The sequence below is a fragment of the Aotus nancymaae genome, unplaced genomic scaffold (assembly GCF_030222135.1).
Source record: "Aotus nancymaae isolate 86718 unplaced genomic scaffold, 86718_ANA_hifiasm-v0.15.2.pri h1tg000049l, whole genome shotgun sequence".
Taxonomy (NCBI): domain Eukaryota; kingdom Metazoa; phylum Chordata; class Mammalia; order Primates; family Aotidae; genus Aotus; species Aotus nancymaae.
This window is the reverse complement of record NW_026988463.1, coordinates 784,288-806,174: the sequence shown is the minus strand read 5'-3', so window position 1 is coordinate 806,174 and position 21,887 is coordinate 784,288. Positions and strand designations below refer to the sequence as shown.

The window sequence follows — 21,887 nt, the reverse complement described above, 5'->3', positions numbered from 1 at the left end:
GGGACCAGGGGTCTCCCCCAGGCCAGGCCAGCAGCCCACAGTTCAGGCCGCGCTAAATGCACGCAGGCCGCAGGGACAGGCCCTAGAGGAAAGCCATTCCAGCTGACCGCTGCCTGAAGGCCCAGCAGTGCAGGCGACACGCACGACTCAGACAAGGAGCCCGCCTTCACGCTGCGCCTTCTCCGCCCCCCGCGACAGCCGCTCCTGGGTTCATTCCTTCCGCGAAGCTGAGCTTGTGCTCCACGTATCCGATAAAGCACCGTGAGCCATGTCACGCCGACACGCCTTACTCTTGGAACAAGGAGTAAATTCCCTCCCCAAAAACAGACACAAGTGTCTCTGCTTAGCGGGAGCAACACGAAACACGCTTACGCCTGCCTATCATAAACTTTTTCTTTTTTTTATTTTAGGAGTCACTCTGTCGCCCAGGCTGGAGTGCAGTGGTGCAATCTCGGCTCACTACAACCTCGGCCTCCCGGGTTCAAGCGATTCTCCCGCCTCAGCCTCCTGAACAGCTGAGATTACAGGTGCCCACCACCATGCCCGGCTAATTTTGGTATTTTCGGTAGAGACGGGTTTCGCCACGTTGGGCAGGCTGGTCTCCATCTCTTGACTTCGTGATTCACATGTCTCGGCCTCCCAACGTGCTGGGATTACAGGCGTGAGCCCCTGCGCCCGGCCCAGCTTTATCTATCGTCCTTCTAAAGCCCCTTCTGTCTTTTCGGAAGAAACCTGCTTGTTCCTCCCCTTAGAAGCCTTTTCTCCCACCCGCTTCCCCGGCCTAGTGAGGGTCCGAGGTGGGTCCACCTCCATCTCCAGGCTTTTCTTGTTGGCTTCCGTGTGCTTGTGAATCAAGTTTTTTCTCCTACAGACCCGTCTTTCGTCAGTTTAATTTGCAGGCCCCAGTCACAGAATTTAACAGGATAGGAGATCACTTTTCCTTCCCAACAGCCTCCTTCACCACAGAGGATCCCTAACTTGGCCAGACATAGCGGGTGGGAGCTCGGACTGAGGACCTCACAGCCCCACTGACTCTGTCACCTTGTGTGGGACACACTCGTGGAACTTGCCAGCAAACCTGGGGAGATGACGATTGCGTGTGATCCCTGGGAAGACAGACACAGTGGCTCTTCATGAGAACAAAACATTGTCACCTTGTGCAGGTGGGTGACAGACGAGGCCCTGTGAGGCGGGGGAGGACCAGGGCGCACTCTCTATGGGGCAGTGACCCCTTGCAGCCTTGGGGGTCTGTGGATATTGGAAAATGTTAAAAAAAAAAAAAAAAAAAGGATGTTTTAGATTTTTCTTGTGTATGTTTCAAATTCGTTTCAAAATGTCTCATATAGATCCTGCGGCGGGGCGTGGATCCACCATGTGCCCCCACACTGCACCTACGGCTGTCACAAGAGGCTCTCCCCAACAGCGGGGGCCACCTGCAGACCAGCCAGGAACTGCGGAAGGTGGGAAGACTCATCTTGCCACGTCAGACTTTTTTTTGAGACAGGGTATCACTCTGTCACCCAGAGTGTAGTGCGGTGGCGCGATTTTGGTTCACCGCAGCCTCCACCCTTTCTGAGATGCAGTTTTGCTCTTATCGACCAGGCTGGAGTGCAATAGTGCAATTTCAGCTCACTGCAGCTCCACCTCCCGAGATCAAGCGATTCTCCTGCCTCCGCCTCCTAGATAGCTGGGACTACAGGCGTGCACCAACACGCCCAGCTATTTTTATATTTTTAGTAGAGATGGTGTTCTCGCCATGTTGGCGAGGCAGGTCTTGAACTCCTGACCTCAGATGATCCACCGGTCTTGGTCTCCCAAAGGAGTGTTATTAGAGGCCTGAGCCACCATGCCCAGCCAACTTGTTCTATTTTAAGTGGGACCCACAAGTACACTCCATTCTCAATACCTATGTTCTGATTTAAGGGAAGTGATTTAAGTACGTGGAAAGGGTTATTACATCACAGACCATGTGTAATACATACTGAAAGTCTGGTGGTTTGGCAAGACGGAGGCTGGCATCATCAGGCTGTGTCCTGACAGCGACCTTGACGTGGTACAGCCAACACCGTCCCCGTCACTATAGACTTCACCATCACCCACCGTCACTATAGTCTCCCTCATCACCATCTTTGGCTGACACTTAGGTGGCACTGCCCACGAGCCCTCTCCATGTATCAGTGTATGTAACCCTCACCACTGTTTAGTAGGACGCTAACTCCAATTCACACGTGACGAAACCAGAGCACAGAGAGGCTGAAACTATGTAGACAGAAGGTAACAGCACCAGAGTGTGAACCCAGGAAGTCTGATTCTAAAATTAGCCCTGTCCCTGAATCCCCGGAGTCTCAGCGAGCCGGCACCCAGGCACAGCAGGCTTGAGTCCGCGCAGTTGGAGGGGACGCCTTGTTTCCTTCCTCTGTCTCCCTCTGCCTCGGACCGTGTCCTGCACAGCGAAGGCTCCCACTGGCCCTTCAGGGTGGAAGGAGTGGGTGAGTGGGTGTGAAATGGAAGGTCTCAGGCCGAGGGCAGTGGCTCACACCTGTAATCCTCACACTTTGGGAGGCCAAGGAGGGCATGAGCTCAGGAGTTGGAGATCAGCCTGGGCAACATGGTGAAACCCCATCTCCACTTAAAATGCAAAAATTAGCCAGGCATGGTGGCATGCGCCTGTAGTCCCAGCTACTCGGATGGCCGAGGCAGGAGAATCGCTTGAACCCGGGAGGCGAAAGCTGCAGTGAGCCGAGATCACGCCACAGCACTCCAGCCTGGGCAAAAAGAGCAAAACTCTGTCTCAAAAAAATAGCAAGGAGAAAAAAAAGGGAAGGTCTGGCTCGTGCCGCTCACCCGCAGCTGCCGCACTCCGAGGAGCCCCACTCAACCTTCGCTTTTCTGGAGATGAAGCACAGACGTCCAGCTCCTGGGGAGCAGGGCCGGTCCTTTCCTGCTTTTAACGCTGGAGGAAACCTAGCTGGGGCGGCTGCGGGCGAGGGGCCTCAGACAGGCCGAGGGTCTGCAGGAAGCTATGAGTCGACGGGAGACGGGATGAGAGACGCGCTCAGCAGAGGCAGCCAGATCTGCTGCCGTCACCTCCTGCCTGGGCCGCGTGGGGCCACCCGGCCGCCCCCGTGCAGATGGGGTGCGTAAAACCGTCGGTCAGCCCGCGTCTGCGGTACGCAGGGGAGCAGAGGCTCGTTAAGAACGTCTATTAAAAGCCAGGAGCTTCCATCGCCACTCAGCTAAAGACGTGTCAGTGGAGAACGGAACCAAATGTGCTTTTTCTAGGGGAGGAAACAGGCTTTTCACACACCAGCTGTCACCAGAAGCAGGTAGGTGTGAGGACCCGGCGGACAGCAAGGGCATGGTCGGCTGTGGCTCCGAAGGGTCGCGTCCTGCCAGCGCCCTCCTCCTCGCCTTCCGGTCAGATCCTCGTCCTCACCCTCCGCCGTGCACGTCCAGCCACGCGCACCCCTCCCAGCCGCAGCCGGAGCGCAAGGCTGCAGACGGAGCCCCCGTGCCAGCTGCCCTTTCGCTCTGCCTTACCAGGGGGCTCTGAGCCTTCAGCAACAGACCCAGGGTCTTCCATCCTCACCTGGAGCCCCGAGGTATGACGCAGCCGCCTGAGGAACCCTCAGTCACCAAGAACAGTCTTCAGAAAACCTGCAGCGGTTCCCAAAAGGCGGCCGGAATGCGCATTCCCACGAGACTGCCTGGAGCAGGGACCAGATGGGCTGCAGGGCAGCGGCTGCCTGACGGGGCTGAGGCCTGTGCAGAGCGGCCAGGAGGACACCTGGACCCAGTCCAGCCACCAGAGACCCAGAGCACCCCCCACAAGAAAGCAGGTGCACAGGCAGCACGGGTGTCCACACGGGGTACTCCCCTGACCCAGCTCACAGCAAACAGGGCGCAGGTGTGGTGGGGGCAGCCTTGCAACCCTCCTGGTGCTCAGCTGTCTCCAGGGACCCCTGCACCCCCACCGCATTCCTTCTCAGCTTCCAGGCCCAACTCCACGTGACCCCTTCCCTGGGGTTCCCCTCACCTCCTCCCAGTGCCAGGGGAGGGATACAGGCACTGACAGGGAACGCGATGGGTCCCTTCTAGCCATGAGAAAAGCATGGCAAGCCCCGGTTGAGGGACCTTCTAGGAAATCGGGACCTCCCTCCTCAAAACCGCCCAGATCACCAAAACCAAGTGAAGTCCGAGAAATGGCCACAGCGCGGGGGGCTCAGGCAGCAGGACGGCCACAGCGCAGGAGGGCTCGGGCAGCGGGACGGCCACAGCGCGGGGGGGCTCGGGCAGCGGGACGGGAACTGCCCCGGGATGGATGGGGAAAGGGAAGGCCGAGGACCCGGTGAGCCACATGGGTGACCTCGCCCAGTGTGGGGCATCACCCCCACAGACCCCTGCAGGGAGTGCACAGAAGGGGGCTGGGCTCACTCTGCTCCACGTCTCTCAAAACCCACAGCTGCGCAAACGAAAACCCGTTATTTCTTTAAAGCACTAAGATTCCTGTCATCCCAGCACTTTGGGAGGCCAAGGCAGGAAGATCGCTTGAGCTCAGAAGTTTGAGACCAGCCTGGACAATTATAGAGACCCTGTCTCTATAAAAAATAAGTAAATAAAACTTTAAAAATATCAGGCGGGCATGGTGGTACCTGCCTGTGGTCTCAGGAGACAGGGGTGGGAGGACCGCTAGACCGCAGGAGCGATCAAGGCTACAGTGAGCTAGGATCCGCCAGTGCACTCCAGCCTGGGTGACTGAGGGAGGCCCGGTCTCAAAGATGTACACATTTTTGGCTGGGCGTGGTGGCTCACACCTGTAATCCCAGCACATTGGGAAGGTGAGGCAGGCAGATCACCTGAGGTCAGGAGTTCAAGACCAGCCTGGGCAACATGGTAAAACCCCATCTCTACTAAAAATACAAACATCAGGCCGTGCCTGTAATCCTAGCCCTTTGGGAGGCCAGGAGAGCAGAGCACAAGGTCAGGAGATCGAGACCAGCCTGGCCAACATGGTGAAACCCCAACACTACTAAAAATACAAAAAATTTAGCTGGGCGTGGTGGCGCATGCCTCTAGTCCCAGGTACTCAAGAGGCTGAGGCTGGATGATGCTTGAACCCCAGTAGGCAGAGGTTGCAGTGAGCCAAGATCATGCCAAAGCACTCCAGCCTGGCGACAAAGCGAGACCCCTCAAAAAAAAAAAAAAAATCCACGGAAGTTAACTGGGCATGGAGGCACGCACCTGTAGTCCCAGCTACTCGGGAGGCTGAGGCAGAAGAATCACTTGAACCCGGGAGGCGAAGGCTGCAGTGAGCCAAGATCGCACCACAGCACTGCAGCCTGGGTGACAGAGCGAGACTCTGTCTCAAAAAACTATTTTTTTAGGTAGCAGGATTCCCCCATAGTGACACCAGCTGGGCATTTCCACAGACCCCGAAAGGAAAGAGACGGGCCTGGCTACGCCCCGCGCTCCACGATGCTGCACAGCCCGGCTGCCCGTGCAGAGTCCCAGCTGGGACTCCCACCTCAGCCCCTCTTCTCCTCGCCTGCTTTTTGGGTTTCTGTGAATAATTCCCCCACAATCCAGACCTCGATGACAGTGGACGGAAGAGCCTTGCCTCCCAGACTGACTGGTTATAAACATGATTTTCTCAAGCTGGCTTCTACTCTGAAAACTCTAATAATGTATGTCTGATCCTCCTTATCTTCAACCAAAAAGACTTAAAAGCAGCAAAGCAACGTTGCTGAGAGCCCTAAACAGGCACCTGACAGCCGTGCCCAGAGCAAGCTTCTCAGCGTCGGGCCAGAAACCTCCCGGGGGTCCCTGAGGTCAAAGCTGTTTTCGTGATGCTTCTAAGAACGGTTTCCTTCCCTTTTTTTTTTTTTTTTTTTTTGGACACACAGTCTCACTCTGTCACCCAGGCTGGAGTACAATGGCATGGTCTTGGCTCACTGCAACCTCATGCCTCACCCTCCCGAGCAACAAGGATTACAGACACATGCCACACGCCTGGGATATTTTTGGCATTTTACTAGAGACGGGGTTTCACCGTGTTGCCTAAGGTGGTCTCGAACTCGTGACCTCAGGTGGTCCACCCGCCTCGGCCTCCCGAAGTGCTGGAATTACAGGCGTGAGCCACCACGCCCGGCCTCTTTCCCATTCTCCTCCAAGTGTGGGGCGGAATGCTCCGGAGGCCACAGGCTCGCAGGCAGGCAGAGACAGGAGAATCCAGCACAAAAAGAAGACCGCACCTCGTCTTCCCACCGCATTTTTTACAGCGAAACATTGTTTTTCATTAAAATGTTATGTTCATGTGCAATGGATTTATGGCTATTTTTACATGAAACAGTGAACATTTTTAAATGCTCTATTTAAAGATAGAGTGAATGTCCAGAGAGACCACCCACGGAAACAAAAGTGCAAATGGTTTCAGGATTGTAAAGCGCCCTAAGGCCCGAGTGTGGGAGCCGGGCTGGGCTGAGCATTGGATGAGGATCCTTGCAGAACCCAGGATCACAGGGACAATCACACGGGCCTGTGGCTCCCCCCAGTGGCGACGGCGAGGACGGCAGCAGACCCCAGCGGGCAGGAGCGTGACCTGAATGCCGCGAGGACCCGCTGAGTGCCGGCAGGGGTGTCCTGGGCCCTGGGGCACTGGGGGCTCGGAGCTGGTCGTCCTCCTCGGTGGGGCTATCCTGCGGTCACAGGGGCCCGGGCAGCCCCCCCAGCCAAGACGACCAAAGAGTCTCCAGATATCGGCCAGTGTCCCCTGGGGGCAGAACACAGCCACCCCCAGTGACAGCTGCCCAGTTCACGACAGACGGGACAGTGACGAGGCAGGCGTGGCCACGGAGCGAAACATACACGTGATGGTGATGGCCGAGGACACCGGGCACTTACGACACCTGCACTCTGTCCCATGGGGACTCCAAGCCCGGCCTCTCCCTGCCACACAGCCGGGGTGGACTCAGGGAGCTCGGGGACGTGGAGGCATGAGGCTGTGTCCGCCAGGCGTCCTTGATGGTCCAGAGGCAATGGCAGAGGGGACGTCAGTGTGGTCACCACCCGCGCCAGCAGCTGCAGGGTCAGCGGCACTGGAGGGGTGCGGGCCTGGGTGCTCCCTGGGGGTCTTAGCCTCCCTTCACCTCCTGCTGGCCTTGTAGACCCCAGGGGCTCACATGTGGTCCTTGTGGCCCCCCAAGCCACGGCTGCACTAAGGAACACTGCCTGAGCTCTCAGCCCCACACCTCCTGGGGTCCTCCATGCTCGCCTCACAGATGGACAGGCAGCGCCAGGTCCCCAGCTCCACGAGGCTGAGCCCTGCTGCCACAGCTTCCCACTCAGCTTCCCACCAGCACGGGGGCCCACGCCTGCCCACCTGCCTGCTGCTCCTCTGCACGTACCTGCCAAGGGTGGGAGGGACCTTCCCCAGCCCACCTGAGCGCCACGCAGGAGCAGAGCCTCCGTCCTCTGCCTGCCTCTTCCAAGCCGTCCTCGGGTTCAGGCTCAACACACCCCAAGGCACCCGTCACAGAAGCTGCCAGCTCCTGGGGGGAGGTTGTTTGCAAGCTTCTCAAGCAAAGGCCTCTGCCTGCAAACCTGTGGTCACACTGCACCGCGTCAGGGTCTAGAAGCCCGAGCCACCCATGAGGTCACTGAACTCTTCACCCAAGTCCCCCTGGAAGATGAGCTTTGCCGATTTCCACCCATTCCCACGCCCGCCAGTACCGGATGTCCTGCTCTAAGAGGAACTTGACGCAGATTCATTTGAAAAATGACCCTGTTGGCCGGGCGCCATGGCCCACGCCTGTAATCCCAGCACTTTGGGAGGCCAAGGCAGGTGGATCACAAGGTCAGGAGTTCAACACCAGCCTGGCCAGCACGGAGAAACCCTGTCTCTGCTAAAAATACAAAAATTAGACGGGTATGGTGGTGCACGCCCAGAATCCCAGCTACTCGGGAGGCTGAGGCAGAGAATTGCTTGAACCTAGGAGGTGGAGGTTGCAGTGAGCTGAGATCATGCCACTGTACTCCAGCCTGGGAGACAGAGTGAGACTCCGTCTCAAAAAAAAAAAAAAAAAAAAAAAGGAAAAGGAAAATAACCGTGTTGCTGGCACTGCCATTAGGTTTCTAGAACCATCTCTTTGGAGAGAAGAAAAGTATCCACCGCTTTGAAAAGAGGTAGCAGAAGACGGGGAGACCTTAGTGGGAGCCTTGCCCTGGCTCCGCCCTCTGTGCCCTGACAACAGGGTCCCATGGCCCTACGCACTCACAGACGCTGCTGGTGGAAGGGTCCAGCCCCCAAAAGTCACTTGCCAAAATTCAACTGGAGCCCAGAGAATTTACTGGACAGAGGGATTCCACTCTGGGGAAGGTAGCCGAAATAAGTCATCTGAAAGTCTCCTCTCTTCCTTCCCCACCACCCCCATATATATATGATACACACACACACACACACACACACACACAGAGTTATATCAATGAAAAGGTTTGTTGTGGCATTTTTTGGTAACTTGTTTTTAGTAGGATGAGAAATGATACGGTTTTATTCTGGGTCTTAAATAGCCAAATTTTTATGCACAGAAAAGCAAACAATCAGCCTTGGCGAGCCCCTCCCTCACGGAGTGAACGATCGTTTCTCTCCATGAAGATCTCCCTGGTTTTGCCTCAAGCCTCACTCCTTCGCTCCAGGGCAGGGACTCCGCTGTCACTCAGCTCAGTGGGTAGGTTTTATTTCTACAGTCATGTTTCTCTTGCGAAGGTGGCTCCCTGTTCTTTTTGCATGTCTGCCTGTTCTTGTTTCTTTGTTGCTTTTTCCTCATTTATCTCCTTGGGAACTGCAAACACATCTCCTTCAAGGCCCCTTTCATGTCGTTCCCTGTCTGCAAAGTCACACGTACTGCTCTGTGGGCTGACAGCCTGTGGGCAGCCTGCGTGTCCTCCAGTGTTGGAATACATTTGGTGGTTCTTTGCCGCACCTGCCCTGGTGGGGTGGGGGTTGGGAGCTCCAGGCAGAGGATCTGGAGGAGTGTCTCTGACCACAACGTGCTCCAGCCCTGAACCAGGTCTTCACAAGAGTGTCTCAAGTCTGAGATGTTCACACCCTGCCCCTGAAGCAGCAAGACTGTGGTCCCTTCTCAGTCCAGCAGCCTGCCCACCTGCTCCTGAGAGGCTGGGGGCCCCCAGCCCAGGCTTGCCCGCTCACTCCATTCCCCTCGTCCTGCTCTTGTGGGTGCAGAGGCTCTCTTGATCCTCCATCTGCAGGCATCTTCAGGGGTAACTGAAAACCATGGTGAGAACTCTCAGCCCAGAGCCTGAGCCCCACCAGCCACGGAGTCTCGCCAGCCTCCCTCGGCCTCTCGCCGGCATCAGGACTTGGCAGGTATCGGACCCCAGCATTCTGAGGCTAATCCCAGCCTCGGTCATGGGGTACCTGGTACTTTCTGCTTTCACCTTTAAGCCTTAGCTACAATTTCTGGGCAACAGAAAAAATCCCATTCAGAACCATGTAACCTCCAGGGTTTACTTTTAATTGTTAGTTTTAGTGTTTGAGACCAGGTTATGAGACTGGCTAATTTCTGTACTTTTGGTAGAGACAGGGTTTCGTCATGCCTCAGCCGGTCTCAAAGTCCTGGCCTCAAACAATCCACCTGCCTCAGCCTCCCGGAGCGTGAGGATTCCAGGCGTGAGCCGCCACGCCCAGCCAAACCCTATTTCAATTAACAGTTTCCATCTAAGCTCACCTAAGTGCTCTGCATACACCAGTATTCATGTTTTTCGGTTTTATTTAAAGACAAGTCCTCACTCTGTGGCCCAGGCTGGAATCACAGTTCACTGCAGCCTCAAACTCCTGGGCTCAGGTGATCCTCCTGCCACGGCCTCCTGAGTAGCCCAGACAATGGTGTCAGCCACCACACCCAGCTCGTTTTTGTTTTGTTTTTTTTGAGAGATGAGGTTTTGCTACATTGCCCAGGCAGGCCTTGAACTCCTGGGCTGAAGCAATCCTCCCTTCTCGGCCTCCCAAAGTGCTGGGATTATCGGCATGAGCCACCACGCCCAGCGTGTATCATTTCTCTTTCTACACAGCATCAGCCTGTATGATTTTTAATGGCGCCCACCTTGGCCCCGACAGGCGCTGGGCAAGCACTTTACACAGCGTCTCAGCCAACCTTCCCGACAGCCCTGGGCAGCGTCATTCTCCCCATCCTCTCACAAGCAGACCTCAGAGAGGTTGGGCCACTCACCCAGGAAGTGGCAGAGCCAACCAGGAGCCCAGGGCAAGCACAGAGACGTGGACACCCGTCCCTCCACGCCACACCTCCTCCCTGCTGAGGGGGCCCGGCCAGTCCCCGCCCATGTCAAGCATCCAGAGAACCTACTCCCCGCAGGGCCGTCCTCTGGCCGCTGGCTCCTCAGTGCAGGAGCCTTCTGGGCAAAGAGCAGCCCGGAGCAGCCCAGGCTGCACAGGCCAACTCAGGGAAGCCACACACACACACACACACACACACACACACACACACACACACACACACACACACACACACACACACACACACACACACACGGTTTGGGTTTGTTCGACTTCCCTGGGACATCCTGATGTGGCCTGTTTGGGAGAAGCTGCCAGGGACGCCCCATCCTGCTGATTCCACGTCCCAGTCACCCAGACGAGTCCCACACCCTCCCCGCCGCTCCGTCTCTATGAGGCTTCCACAGGACGCATTTGGGCCACCGTCAAAGACCCTGCCAACCCTTAAAGTCCAGGGACCACAGGGTCCACGTGGGCTGCACTTCCCTAGAAAGTCTAACCAGAAATATCTCACTGCTCTCCCAGCCCTCCCCCAGGAATAGGAGGGACCCATTCCCCACCCACAGCAGCCTCCCCAGCCTCTACTCAAATCCCCCAGTCTTTACCACAGCCTCCCTCTCCCCTCCCTCCCTTCTGTTAAATGAAATCTACAGGAAGCCACTGGCGGCTGGGAGCAGTGGCTCACATCTACAATCCCAGCACTTTGGGAGGCCAAGGCAGGCGGATCACACGAGGTCAGGAGTTCGAGACCAGCCTGGCCAACATGGTGAGACCCTGTCTCTACTAAAAATACAAAAACTAGCTGCGCACGGTGGTGTGCACCTGTAGTCTCAGCTACTTGGCAGGCTGAGGCAGCGGAGGTTGCGGTGAGCTGAGATCGTGCCGCCGCACTCCAGCCTGGGCTACAAGAGCGAAACAACGCCTCAAAAAGAAAAAAAAAAAGTTCCATGTCACCAAACTGAAGCTAAGTAGTTTATCTGAACTTCTGAAAAATCAGGAGTAAATCCCGACAGGCCAGTCCTGGCCGGCACGTTAAGGCCTCCTCTGCTTTCACCCGCACGGGAGGAGCAGCTCCGAAGTGAGCCATCCGTGCTGTCTGTGTCTGCTTTCCTCACCCCTTCCATCCAGCAAACCAGCCCCCTGCTCAGCCCCTCACAGCACTCCCTGCACTTTGTCAAAGAGAGCCAAGCATTGCGGAATCCAGCATCACAAATAAAGCCAGTGAGGAACTTTCAACGAATTTGTTGTAATTGTGTCTTGTGACGATTCTCTGGATCAGCTGATGCTGGGAGGAGGGAAGGGACGCTGTCCTGGAGGATGAGAAGGGAGGTGTCTGACACCTGCTGTGGGTCATCTCAGGCACCTACTTGACTAGATTAAGGGATCCCTAGAGGCCTCCTAAAGCGCTGCTTCTGGGTGTGTCTGCAAAGGGGCTTCCAGAAGAGCCTGCCTGGGAGTCGGGGGACTGAGAGGGAAGACCCTCCATGTGGGCAGGTACCTGCAATCATCTGGAGCTCAGACAGAGCAAAACGGGGCTGGGCACGGTGGCTCATGCCTGTGATCCCAGCACTTTGGGAGGCCGAGGCAGGTGGATCACTTGAAGTCAGGAGTTTGAGACTAACCTGGCCATGGTGAAACCATGTCTTTATCAAAAATACAAAAAAATTAGCCGGACATGGTGGCCACCACCTGTAATCCAAGCTACTCAGGAGGCTGAGGCAGGAGACTCACTTGAACCCGGGAGGCGGAGGTTGCAGTGAGCTCAGACCACACCACTGCACTGCACCCCATCTCTAGCCTGGGAGACAGAGCAAGACTCTGTCTCAACAACAACAAAAAAAAATTAAAAGTAAGGAAAAAGGAGTTCTGCTGTTGTTCCTGGAGCTGGGACTATCCTACCCCTGCCCTTAGACGTCAGAATCCCAGGGCCCCCAGCCTTGGACTCCAGGACTTAACACCAGGGGCTCCTTGGACTCTGGGCCTTCAGCCCTCGCCTGAGTGTCAGGCCTGTAGCTTCCCCCCGGTTCTCCGGTTCTGGACTGGAACCCAGGCAGGCTGCCAGCAACCCGGGTCTCGGGCTTGCAGACGGCCTGGCCTGGACTTCTCGTCCTCCCTAACCGCATGGGCCGACTCCCCTCGCCCGTCTCTCCATCTCCCTCTCCAACACATTGACCTGCCCCTGAGAATCCCTGCCGACTTCACACCTGCTTCAGCTCGTGCCAGGGAGTGAGACCTCCAGAACGCATTCGGGAAACTGGAGGATGGCGCGAGAGGGCAATACAAGCTCAGGACCCCAGTTCAGGCTGCCCAAAGGACAAGAAGCCGAAGACGGAGAAGCTACCGCCTCTCCCTGCGTTCCTGGGCAGCTGGCTACAGACGCAAGGTCAGAGCGCACTCCAGGGTCCCCCCATCGCGGGGACGCATCATTGGCGACCCCGCCGGCTCCTCTTCTCTTCCCACCGCGGCCTCCCTCACCCCGCAGCCCGCTTTCCCCCTTTAAATACGGATGCCTCAAAACCGTCTCTGCAATATAATTAAAAAAAAAAAAAATTCCTGCTAGATGATGTGGCCTTTCACTACTGAGAATCTATCTAATATAATAAGAAACGGTTATTTCCTTTAAAAAAAAAAAAAAAAAAATCTCTGGAGAAAGGCACGGACCTGCCCCCTGGCGCAACCTCGACCCTCCGCACTCCGAAGCCGACCCAGGTCTGTCCCGGGCACTTCTTGGTTTACAACCTAAACGGACCAAAAAGACACCGGGCATCCTTCCGGTCCATCGGATCCCGCAGGGGCCTGCGCCTTTCTCTGTCTTCGAGATATTTTACGATTGCGGAATTGCAGAAAAGTTCGAGCCATGCGAGCGACCCTCGACCACCGCCCCGCAATTGATTAGCGCCAGAGGTGAGTGACCAGACACCCACCCCTGCCCAACTCCAACATGGCCGCCCAGCCCACAACCGACGCCTGGGCCGCCGCTGCCAGGAGCCAAGATGGCTGCGCGGCGTGCTGACGTCATGGTGGCGACCACGGTGCGCGCCCCGCCCCTTCCTGCCGGCACCGGAAATGATCTCCCAAGGCGGAAGTAAACGGCGAGACGGTCAATTGAAAAGTTGGCGGGCGGAGGCTGCGAGCAGGGCCGACCGGGTGGCCTGGGCGACTTCCCCGCGGGCCCGCCACACCCTGCAGCCAGCCCCGACTGTCTTACCTCAGTTTCCCCGCCTGTAACAGGGGTCCGCGGGCGGTGCCTTTGCTGTCATCCTTCTCTAAATGCAGAGACAATGGGTCCTGGCTGGACGGCCGCTGGAGCCCAGGCCCGGCGCCTGCACCCAGGGCTCGCGCCCAGGATTTTGGATTCAGGAAGTGGCGGGGAGGCGGCGAGGGCACGGGCGGGACAGCGGGCAGCGCTGGCTGAAGACCGGCAGCTGGAGGGAGCGGGAGGGAAGGCGCGGGGCCTGGGCTGCTGCCTCCTGGGCACATCGAGCTTTCGAGGGCCACACCGCGGGGAGAAGTGACATTCTGACAAGTAACGGGGGCCATGCTCCCTCCAGAGGCTGTAGGGAGGATCCTTCCTGTCTGTTTCAGCTCCTGGGGGCTCTGGGAGCTCCAGGTGTCCTCAAGGGGCTTGTGGCCGCGTGGCTACAAAAGTTTTTTTTTTTTTTGAGATGGAGTCTCGCTCTGTCACCCAGCTGAAGTACAACGGTGCGATCTCATTTCACTGCAATGTCCGCCTCCCGAATTCAGGTGATTCTTCTGCCTCAGCCTCAAGAGTAGCTGGGACTACATGCATGTGCCACCATACCCAATAGTTTTTTTATGTTTAGTAGAGACGGGGATTCGCCGTGTTGGCCAAGCTGGTCTCGAACTGCTGACCTTAGGTGATCCGCCTGCCTCGGCTCCCCAAGTGCTGGGATTACAGGCATGAGCCACCGCGCCCAGCCTCAACTTTTTCTGAGGCCGAGTCTTGCTGTGTCACCCAGGCTGGAATGCAATGACATGATCTCAGCTCAGTGCAGCTTCCACCTCCCAGGCTCAAGCAATCCTCCCACCTCAGCCTCCCCAGTAGCTGGGACCACAGGTGCACACCACCTTGCCTGGCTAATTCCTGTATTTTTTGTAGAGATTGGGTCTCACTGACTTTCCCAGGTTAGTCTCCAACTCCTGAGCTCAAGGGATCCTCCCACCTTGGCCTCTGAAAGTGCTGGGATTACAGGCATAAGCCACTACTTCCTGCCTTCTACTTTCTGTATTTTGCAAATAAGAGGTGTGTAGGTCACATCGAATGTTAAGTGATGGATCTGTGGGGACGCAGGTGCCTTCCTCATAGCTCCTCCCTCCCCTTGCTCCTACCCCGGCCGCAGGCGTGCACCTGCACACACCTGGGCTGCTCAGGGGCTCTCTGCTGCCCACTGAGTGCAAGATTCTCCATCGCTTCCAGGACCTGGGTGCTGGCGCCCGGGTGGAGAGCCCACGGTGGCAGGTCAGAGGCCTCTAGCACAGACCCTGCACACCTGGAGGCTTCTTGCTGCTGGCAAAGCCCTGAAGCCGAATACCAGGTGCCCAGGGCTACGGCCCGCTTGGGGTGACACAAAGCTCCCCAGATGTGTGCATCTACCCCACTGACTCCCTTTTTGGGGTGCATGTGTCTGTTCTGGGGCTGCACTGGGACCTGCCCCGCGTTGGGGGTGGACAGTGTTGGCCTTGCGGCCTGTGTGGCAGGAGTCCCCTGTGGGCACAGGCCGGGCCCTTGAACGGTCTGTGCCTCACACCCTGCGTTGGCAAGTGGCTGCACTGTTCCTGAGTTTCAGGAGCTCAGAAATCCAGGCCGGCATCTTTCTGCCCCACATGGTGGCAGAAATAGCCAGGAAGTGAGCCGGCCGCCCAAGTTGGGGCTTGGGGTCCATGTAGCAGGATGCACCCCCAAGTCCTATGACCCTTGGGGTGGGCAGTGGGCTGTGCAGGGACTCACCCATGGTGGGGTGACCAGGCTGTCCACAAGCAGCCCCCTCCGCATGGGGGTCCTGGTCAGCTTGGGCCATCCTAAACCCATATACCAATCCGATTTGGAAGACTAGGCACTCTGTGGTTTCCCTGGCCCTGGAAGCAGGGCCACCCCCACTGGCGGTCCCAGGATCCCTGATGGGGTGCAGTGTGACCCATCCAGGGTCTCAGAGGCCAACCTGGCCTCACAGCATGTCCTGTGGCTAGTGGTACAGGCAGGCCCCTGGGCCCTGACCCATTTACAGCGGTGGCCATCTAGCCCAGAATTTGTTTTAATGAAGCCATGGGGACAGCCAGAGGCCAAAGCACCCTGTCTTAACTTCTGGGTGTCCTTGGACAAGGTAACAGGACCTCTGTCATCTCTTTTTTTGAGACAAGTTCTCCCTGTTGTGAGCTGTGGTGTGATCACAGCTCGCGGCAGCCTCCACCTTCCAGGCTCAAGGGATCCTCCAGCCTCCGCCTCCCAAAGTGCTGGGATTACAGGTGTGAGCCACTGCACCCAGCCTCCCAGTCATCCCAAAGCCAGAGACCCTGTCAGGCTGCTACATGGCGCTGGCCACCACCATGCGGACCGCAGCCTCCTAGAACAGCCACCCCAGGAACCACGACACCAGAGGGTGGCCTGGGGCAGGAGGCCTGACTCACTCTCCCCAAGACCTTGGAAAGGCGCACCTCAAGACCTCCCACCATCCTCTGCTGAACAAATTTGTGTCTAGTTTAGAAAATCTGCAACTGCTTTGAGCTGGCACTCTTGAAAGAGTAATTTGGTGTAGCCAGCTGTGGGGGCCTCTGAGCCCAGCAGGCTGTTACGTTGCCTGTCAGTTCCCCTTAAACACACTCAAGTTCTGAGATCTGGGAGCAGCACCCCACCCCCGGCAGCCCAGCTGGCACTGTTTCGGGGACACACTGACCTCCAGTCCTCAGGCCGGGAGTTAGGGCGTCCGAAGCCCACGGGGACCCACCGCCCAGCCTCCTTCCGTCCCTCTAGGACCTCCTGCCTCGAGCTGCGGTTCTGGCTAACACAGAGATACCTAGGTTTGCAGGAGATGGGCGTCTTTTAAGCAGGAGTCCTCGGGCAATTGAAACCACGCACTGACCCACAGCTGTTGAGAGTAAACCCCGCTAAGGGGAGCACGCTTCCCCGAGGCCGCGGTGGGAGAGAGCTCTGGCCCAGCCCCAGCAGGCCCTTACTACAGGGTGGAGGTCAGGTGTGGACGCGGCCACGCCCCCGGGTGGAGGTCAGGTGTTGACGAGCCACGCACCCGTGATTCCCTTCAGGTTTTCTGCACTTGTATTTAAGAGCTTAAGTTATTTTTGAAAATCACTTAGAACCTTCCACAGATGATATAACAGTCATTGCCACGAGCTCCTGTTAACTCGAGGAGGAGCTGCCTTTGGTATTTTCCACGGGCCCCATGGTTGCTTCTGTGGTTTCGTTTAGCAGGGACTGCAAAGCATATCCCCCCCCCACATTCACCCATCCCCCCGCCGCCGGCTGCCCGGGATCTCGGGCCTCCAGGGAAAGGGCTTCAGAGACCTGGGGAGCCTGTTGCAACCCTGGGGCTGGAGGGAGGTTGGCCTACAGGCCACAGGGTCCCCTGGGACAGAGCCCTCCACAGAGCCCAGGGCACAGGCAGGTAGAGGACGGGGCAGGTCCTGGGTCCTTCTGTTCCCTGCAGAGTTGACTGATGTCGGAGGCTGTCTCCATCACCCAGTCAGAGCTGTGGCCACTGCCAGAGGCCAGCCCCAGGAGACCCTGCCACAGCTTCCCACTAAGAAGGGGTCCAGGCCCCCATGCCGGTGTGGACTAAGCCCTGAAGTCAGTGTGAAGGGCCCCCAGGTGCACGAGTCTCCCGCACAGTCTCAGCTGGCCGTAGGTGGGGTTCTTGGCGCCCCTGCCCCAAGCCAGGCCCAGCTGCACAGCCAGTTCCTGGCAGGTCGTGAGCCCCTGGGGCCCCGGCAGCCATTTCTAGGCCAGCGGAAAGAGCCTTATGTGTTCTCACCCAGCGGCCCAATTAGTGGCCTGATTTCAGAAAAGAGCCCCTGAACTCATGGGAGGCTGTGAGGTGGCGGTCACTCAGTTGGGGAACAGCTGCCATTCCTCCCTGAAAGTCCTCCTGACAGAAATCACTGAAGCCAGGTCAAGCTGTTGGGCCGGGGGAGGCTGACTCCAGCGCCAGCGGTCGGGGCCTGGATGTGTTTGGGGGCTTCCAAGCACAGCCTTGGTAGGAAGGGATATATCAGAGTCTGAGACTCTGGTCTTACTGAGGATGGGGTCACAGCCCCTCACACAGAAGCAGAGGTTACTGCACACACCTGGGTCAGCACAAGACCTGCTTCTGACCCTGGGGGTCCACACGACATGGGGTGTGACTGGTATCCCCCCCAGCGACCAGAAGTGGGGTGAGAGACAGGACCCACCACGTGCCTGGGACATAGGCCTGGAACAGACTCAAGGCCCTGGCCCTACTTCCCTCAGCCTCCTCCTGCCCTCGGCCTTGGGGGTCACCCAGACCGTGCTCAGGTAGGCAGGCCAGGCCCTCCATGTAGGCACACCCTGCCTCTTCTCTCCTGAGACGCTGAGGTCTAGCAGGATCTGCCTGGGCCCCGGGGCAGTCTCACTCCAGGATGCGGCCCCATGGCCCATCCTGGCTGTCTTGGTGGCCCACACCACACTCCTACTCGTGTCCTGACCCGCTGGTGACACTGGCAGTGCTGGATAGAACTCAAGCACCCTCAGTGACTTGCCCAAAAACCAGAACCCAGAGCCTTGGCAACCCTGTTAAGAGACGCACTAGCTCCTTCCAGATGAGCAGATGCAAAGGCCTCTTGGGGTCCCAAGGGCGGCCGCAGAACCCCTGGCTCTCACAACTCAACCGCAGAGCTCAGGGTGTCCCCACCCTGGCCCTGCCTCCAAGCCTTCCTGCTGTCCCAGTGAACTCAGGGGACACTTCCTGAAGCCCAAAGCTACTGCTGTCCCAGTGAACTTGGAGGACACGTCATCCTGGGGCTCAAAGACTCCTGCTGTCCCTGTGAACACGAGGACACATCTTGGGGTCCCCTCCCCCTTGCCCACATCCTGGAGTGGTACACACCCCTCCCCCAACAGCCATTCCACTCTGGCACCCAGGCGGAGTGGCACTCCCAGCAGCCCAGATACCAAGGCGCATCCTGAATCACAGCACCCAAGGGCCCAGGCAGGGCAGGGCAGGCACCAGGGCAACCTCGTCCAGCCCCCACCGTGCCTGGAGGGGCAGCCATCTGTCTGAGGAGGCGGCCTGGCACCCTGGGCTTTAAGCTCCCCCACCCCACCCCCAAATCCATAATAAAAATAATCCCTTCCCTGATGTGCCCCAGTTCCAGAAGCGTCTCTGAACCAGCCGACCCACGTCAGGGTGGGAGGTGCAGGTGGCCCCGATTCTCAGAGTCTCAGAGGGCGGAGGCCTGCTGAGTGGCCTCAAGGGCCTGGGAGCCAGAGGGGAACGGGGCCCACCTCTCCCCGACCACCCCTGCAGGGCTCTGGGCCACCTGAGGCAGGCCAGGCAGTTCCCTGTGACACACAAAAGGCAGAGTGACCTGTCACAGGGCCCTGGCCTTGGGAACACCCGTGAAGGGCCTGGCCCAGCCTCTGCAGGGACTGAGTTTGGGGAGCTTGGCCCTGCACCCTCGGAGGCGGCTGCTGCTGCCCGAGGACCCCCGCCCAGGATACAGCCTGATGTGTACAGGGTGCAGCTCCCACAGGAGCCCGAGGGGTGCACCAGAGGCGGAGTGGAGGACACATGAAGAAACTTGTTGGATGAAAAACGGGCCAGTCCCAGCTCTGCAGGCTGATGCGTGCTGAGCCCCACAGGGAATCCCCTCCCTAGAGCCTAGAGGCCGCCTGACCCCAGCCTGAGTGCCACAGCTGGCACACCTCTCCTGAGGCAGTGACCCCCACAGCACCCACAACGGGCCTGGTGTCAGGGACGCCTCAGGACGCCACCTTCAGCTCAGGGCAGACCAAAGAGTGTGGCACCCTCCTGCCCTCAGGAGCTGCCCGCTGTGCCCCCCACTGGCCTGGGAATGGGGAGTCGGGATGGAGCAGGGAGCTCCACGTAGGCCCAGGGCCCTTAGCAAGAGGCTCACATCCCAGAGTGAGCCACAAGGCCCATACAGGACGCCCTGTGGGGGACATGGCTGAGGGTCTCCCAAACCCTGCAGGCTGCAGAGACCCTAGAAGGCAAAGGGTCCCGGCCCCATCCCCACTCCTCTCACTTGGCCCAGGACACTGGAGGGCGAAGGCCCTGACCAGAGGGTGCTAAAGGGCCCTAGTATGCAGCCCAGGAACCCGCCCCCACGTCGAAGGAGACTGCTCCACCGGTGCCCAAGCTGGCCCCTCGGGGAAACTGGACCCACCCCACACTGGCCCCCGGCTGCATGTCCATGCGCTGGGTGAGCCCTGGGGAGGCGGCAGCACAGGCTGTCTCTGGGGTCAGCTCAGCCCTGAGGAGGGGGTGGGGGCGGCGCCAGGGCCCAGGTGGCAGGAGGGGCGGGGCCCGGCCGGGGCTCTGCCAGGCGGACTCCCGGCACAGCACTTGGCCCTCGCTGTCACTCGCGGTCGCTGGCCGTTGTCATCAGTGTCCCTACGCTGTCACCTTTCAAGGTAGGGCCAACGAACAGGCCCCTGGGGCTGGGGAGGGCCCCGTGGCTCTTGGCTTGCTCCAGTCAGTCCCCTGGGTTCAGCCTAACTCCGGGGTGGTGCTGCGAGCGGGGTGGCGGCTTAAGAGGTTTGGGGGAGCCGTGGTCCGTCTGAGCACCGTGCGCACCCGCAGTGTCCGCCAAGTGCTGTGGCTGGGGGCGTCCGCGGGGTGCGTGCGGCGGGCGGCTGGGCTTGGCGGCGGCAGCTGCTGGCAGGTAGGGCTGGTCAAGGACCCCCTGGCAGCCGGCCCCACACCCACGTGGCTGTGGGGGGGGGGGTCTCCGAGGAAAGGCCCGCACAGTGGGAGGGAATCCTCTGCATGACTCTAATCGTTCCCCCAGAAACCTGCCCCCACCCACTCCCTGGGCTCCCACCCAGCTCCTGGCGGACCCTCCCCCAGCTTCTGACAGTCTGTCCAATTAACCAACCAGGATCCCACCAGCGCCAGGCCTTGGGCCCCTCCCTAGGTGGGTGGTGCAGCTGTGAGACCAAAGGGATGGGGGGCCCGGAAGGGATGGGGGGCCCGGAGATCCATGACAGCCAGAGGAAAGCTCCCCCAAACTCAGCACCAGCCCCCTACCCACCCTCCCAAGGTCGAGGAAGCCAGCCCCGTCTCCTAACCTCAGGGATTGGGGCCAGGGTTGGGGCAGAGTGAGACTCCCTGTGCCCCTGGAGTGGGCTGGGGGTGGGAGAGGCAGGGGGCTTCCCACCCCCAGTCGCCTCAAACTTCCAGCAGTTCTGAGAGGTGTCAACCTGTGGCTTTCCCACGCTGGCCACAAGCAGAAAGCCTGCAGGCGACCTGTGTGTGGTTGCCAAACACACTGGGGACCCAGGGGCCACCAACAGCCCATGTCCCAGACTGAGGCCATGTAGCCTGAGCCCCCAAGGCCCTGAGCACACACCCCATCCCAGCCCACCCCACCCCACCTGCCAAAAATGCAAACTGCAGCAAAGCCTTCCTGCCCAGGAGTCACCGGCTCTGGGCTGAGCTCTGCACGTGCAAAACAGGTGGGCACACAGTGGACCTGGCCCACCCCACACCGTGGTCAGCCTGCAAAGGCCTCAGTGGGAGGGTGGGAGCTGGGACCTGCCATGCTGGGCACCCATTCTGTTGTCTCCAAGGGACCTTCGTCAGGTGTGGGGGATGGGGGTAGCTGAGGATGGAAAGTTTCTCCTGCAGTTAATTAACCCCGCTGGGGGAGGGGGGACTGGGGCCTCGTGGGAACACGCCCTGTGCCCTGCACCCTAGCAACACCTGTGGACCTGGGGAAGGACGGGGTGGAGAGAGCAGGACTCAGGGAACTTGCCCAGGCAGTGGTGGGGACTCTCCCCCCTTCATCCTGGGGGGCTCAGCTCAGGCCTGCGGGGAGGGAGCAGCTGGGGGGTTGGGACCGCTGGCTGGTGGCCTTGGTTCCAAGGCTTCCCTCTGTGCTCTCCAGCCCCAGGCTGGCTGCTTCGGAAGCCCCCGACGCCATGGAGGAGTGGGACGTGCCGCAGATGAAGAAGGAGGTGGAGAGCCTCAAGTACCAGCTGTCCTACCAGCGGGAGATGGCCTCCAAGACCATCCCCGAGTGAGTGCCCCCCCCGCCTCATTTGCCTCGCGTTTGCCTGCCCTGCGCCGGCCGCTCATTTCCATAGCCAAGACCAGCGCCGACGGGCAGGTGCAGCAGGAGGCCCTCAGGGGCCAGGTGCCACCCTTCACCTGCCGCCCGCCCACCTGCCCACCCACAGGCTGCTGAAGTGGATTGAGGATGGGATCCCCAAAGACCCGTTCCTGAACCCCGACCTGATGAAGAACAACCCGTGGGTGGAGAAGGGCAAGTGCACCATCCTGTGAGCCCGCGCCCGGCCCACCCCCACCGTCCTGAGCTCTGTCCGGCCCACTCCCACCGTCCCGCG

At 59.0% G+C, this 21,887-nt stretch overlaps 1 protein-coding gene across 1 annotated transcript; it reads left to right on the top strand.

Annotated features, from left to right (window-relative positions):
* Positions 1-19,898: 19,898 nt before the first annotated feature.
* On the top strand, positions 19,899-21,881 carry GNG13 (G protein subunit gamma 13). The gene is made up of 3 exons (XM_021675015.2): positions 19,899-19,952; positions 21,428-21,559; positions 21,720-21,881. The coding sequence occupies exons 2-3, from the start codon at positions 21,462-21,464 to the stop codon at positions 21,823-21,825; spliced, it is 204 nt and encodes a 67-aa protein (XP_021530690.1). The 5' UTR covers positions 19,899-19,952; positions 21,428-21,461; the 3' UTR covers positions 21,826-21,881.
* Positions 21,882-21,887: the final 6 nt, after the last annotated feature.

Bases quoted from the DNA above. Each gene is read 5' to 3' on its own strand.
- GNG13 (XM_021675015.2), top strand. From the start codon at position 21,462: ATGGAGGAGTGGGACGTGCCGCAGATGAAGAAGGAGGTGGAGAGCCTC. The intron at 21,560-21,719 runs GTGAGTGCCCCC...GCCCACCCACAG, and splicing joins GCCTCCAAGACCATCCCCGA to GCTGCTGAAGTGGATTGAGG.